At 41.2% G+C, this 1,465-nt stretch overlaps 1 protein-coding gene and 1 long non-coding RNA gene across 5 annotated transcripts in view; one reads left to right on the forward strand and one right to left on the reverse strand.

The window, feature by feature from the left end:
* Positions 1-1,465, forward strand: part of enox1 (ecto-NOX disulfide-thiol exchanger 1) — a 69,004-nt gene that overhangs the window by 45,162 nt on the left and 22,377 nt on the right. For all 4 annotated transcript variants that reach the window (XM_014030434.1, XM_014030430.1, XM_014030431.1 and 1 more), the window contains one exon: positions 105-212. In XM_014030434.1, coding sequence (XP_013885888.1) covers positions 105-212 — 108 coding nt within the window. The remainder of the gene's footprint in view (positions 1-104; positions 213-1,465) is intronic.
* Positions 1-1,465, reverse strand: part of LOC106533954 (uncharacterized) — a 22,966-nt gene that overhangs the window by 18,724 nt on the left and 2,777 nt on the right. Inside the window, exon 2 of the long non-coding RNA XR_001312305.1 lies at positions 730-827. This is a non-coding gene — a long non-coding RNA (uncharacterized LOC106533954). The remainder of the gene's footprint in view (positions 1-729; positions 828-1,465) is intronic.

The following is a 1,465-nucleotide window of genomic DNA, read 5'->3' on the forward strand; positions in this document are numbered from 1 at the left end:
AACATATATTGCTAAAGCAATGTTATTGTATTGTTTAATTTATAAAAACCTCTAGCAAGCTCAATATGTCATGCTTTAATTCTGTTTTTCGGTTTCTCTTTCAGCAACTCCTGAGCCTGCAGGAGAAGCTGTCGAATAAAGAAGCAGAGCTGGAAGAGACTCGAGATGAGCACCGTTACCTGGAGGTGGAGGTGCTTTCACTCAGAGAGAAGGTGTGTCTCCTCACAGCTGGATTATTACAAATGTTACTGATGATAAGGTCACCTCAGGGCTTAGAGGACTGGGTGCTATTTACCAACTCTTATTTTGTAACAGCACGGTGTGAAGCTATAACTCGCCTGTGGCTCATGCCTTCTTTTCATACCCTGAAAACTTGGGTGCACAGAGAGCACAGCTGCAGGAATATGAGCTGACAGAAATACAAAGTGATGCAAATACAAACATCTACTTTATGCTCACTCCTTTAAAAATAGCATTTTAATATATTTTAACCAAACTGCACATAAAATGTACATGTTGACCATAGATGAATATATAAATCAAAGGTTTATTACATAATGAACATTATATTATTTTCATTTGTCCTTTTTATCTTGGATACGTCTTAATGGAAGCAAACTCAGTTTGTCTAATAAATGCTTTACCTGCAGCTCCGAGCTGCTTTACTGTGGTCAACTCAAGTATTAAAAAGTCATGGATTAAAATGAAAATACTTTGATCAAGACTCACACTTCCTGAAGGTGTGGAGGAAGAAAACATTGTTTGTTCAGTGCTTTCAAAAGGTGAGAGGAGCTGGTCCAGCATCGGTGCTCTAGAACCTTCAGGGTCTACATGAGGGGAAAAAGTCACAAATCAAATGACCTTTACTAGTTTTCATTCACATTAGTCAGTTTGTTCACATGTGTTACGGCCGGCTCACTAAGCCGCAATATAAATGAGAACATGACACAGGCGAAAATGGTTTTAGGCCTCGCAAGGCTTTTTATTGTTCTTTTTAGTCTTTTGTCCAGGAGTTTGAATGTTTGTTTTACCAGTCTTGCTGGTGTCACCCCGCACACAACCATGCACCTCACCAACTGGACCTCCAGAACTTTAAGCTCCCAGCTTGGTTCTGCCTCGGGCCGGACCGCCACCACAAYCCTGTCACTAGCTACGTTTACATGGACAAAAGTAATCGGATTAAATGGCCGTTCGGAATAAAAATGTGTCATGTAGACAGCCCGTTCCGATTATTCTGATCCGATTGAGCTCGATCCAAATGAATTTTTAATCAGAATGAAAAGGGGTGGGTTATGCCGATTGATAATCAGAATGACGTTCATGTAAACACTTAATCGGATCATCTTATTTTGATTGTAGAAAACTGAACTGTGCGCATGTCTGCTGACTTTCATTCACCCGGTTAGAGGAGGTGGGACAGCAGCGCTCCAGCTGTGCTGCACCACGCAGAACTTTTCCTCCACGC

Source organism: Austrofundulus limnaeus, unplaced genomic scaffold, assembly GCF_001266775.1.
Source record: "Austrofundulus limnaeus strain Quisiro unplaced genomic scaffold, Austrofundulus_limnaeus-1.0 Scaffold1059, whole genome shotgun sequence".
NCBI lineage: Eukaryota > Metazoa > Chordata > Actinopteri > Cyprinodontiformes > Rivulidae > Austrofundulus > Austrofundulus limnaeus.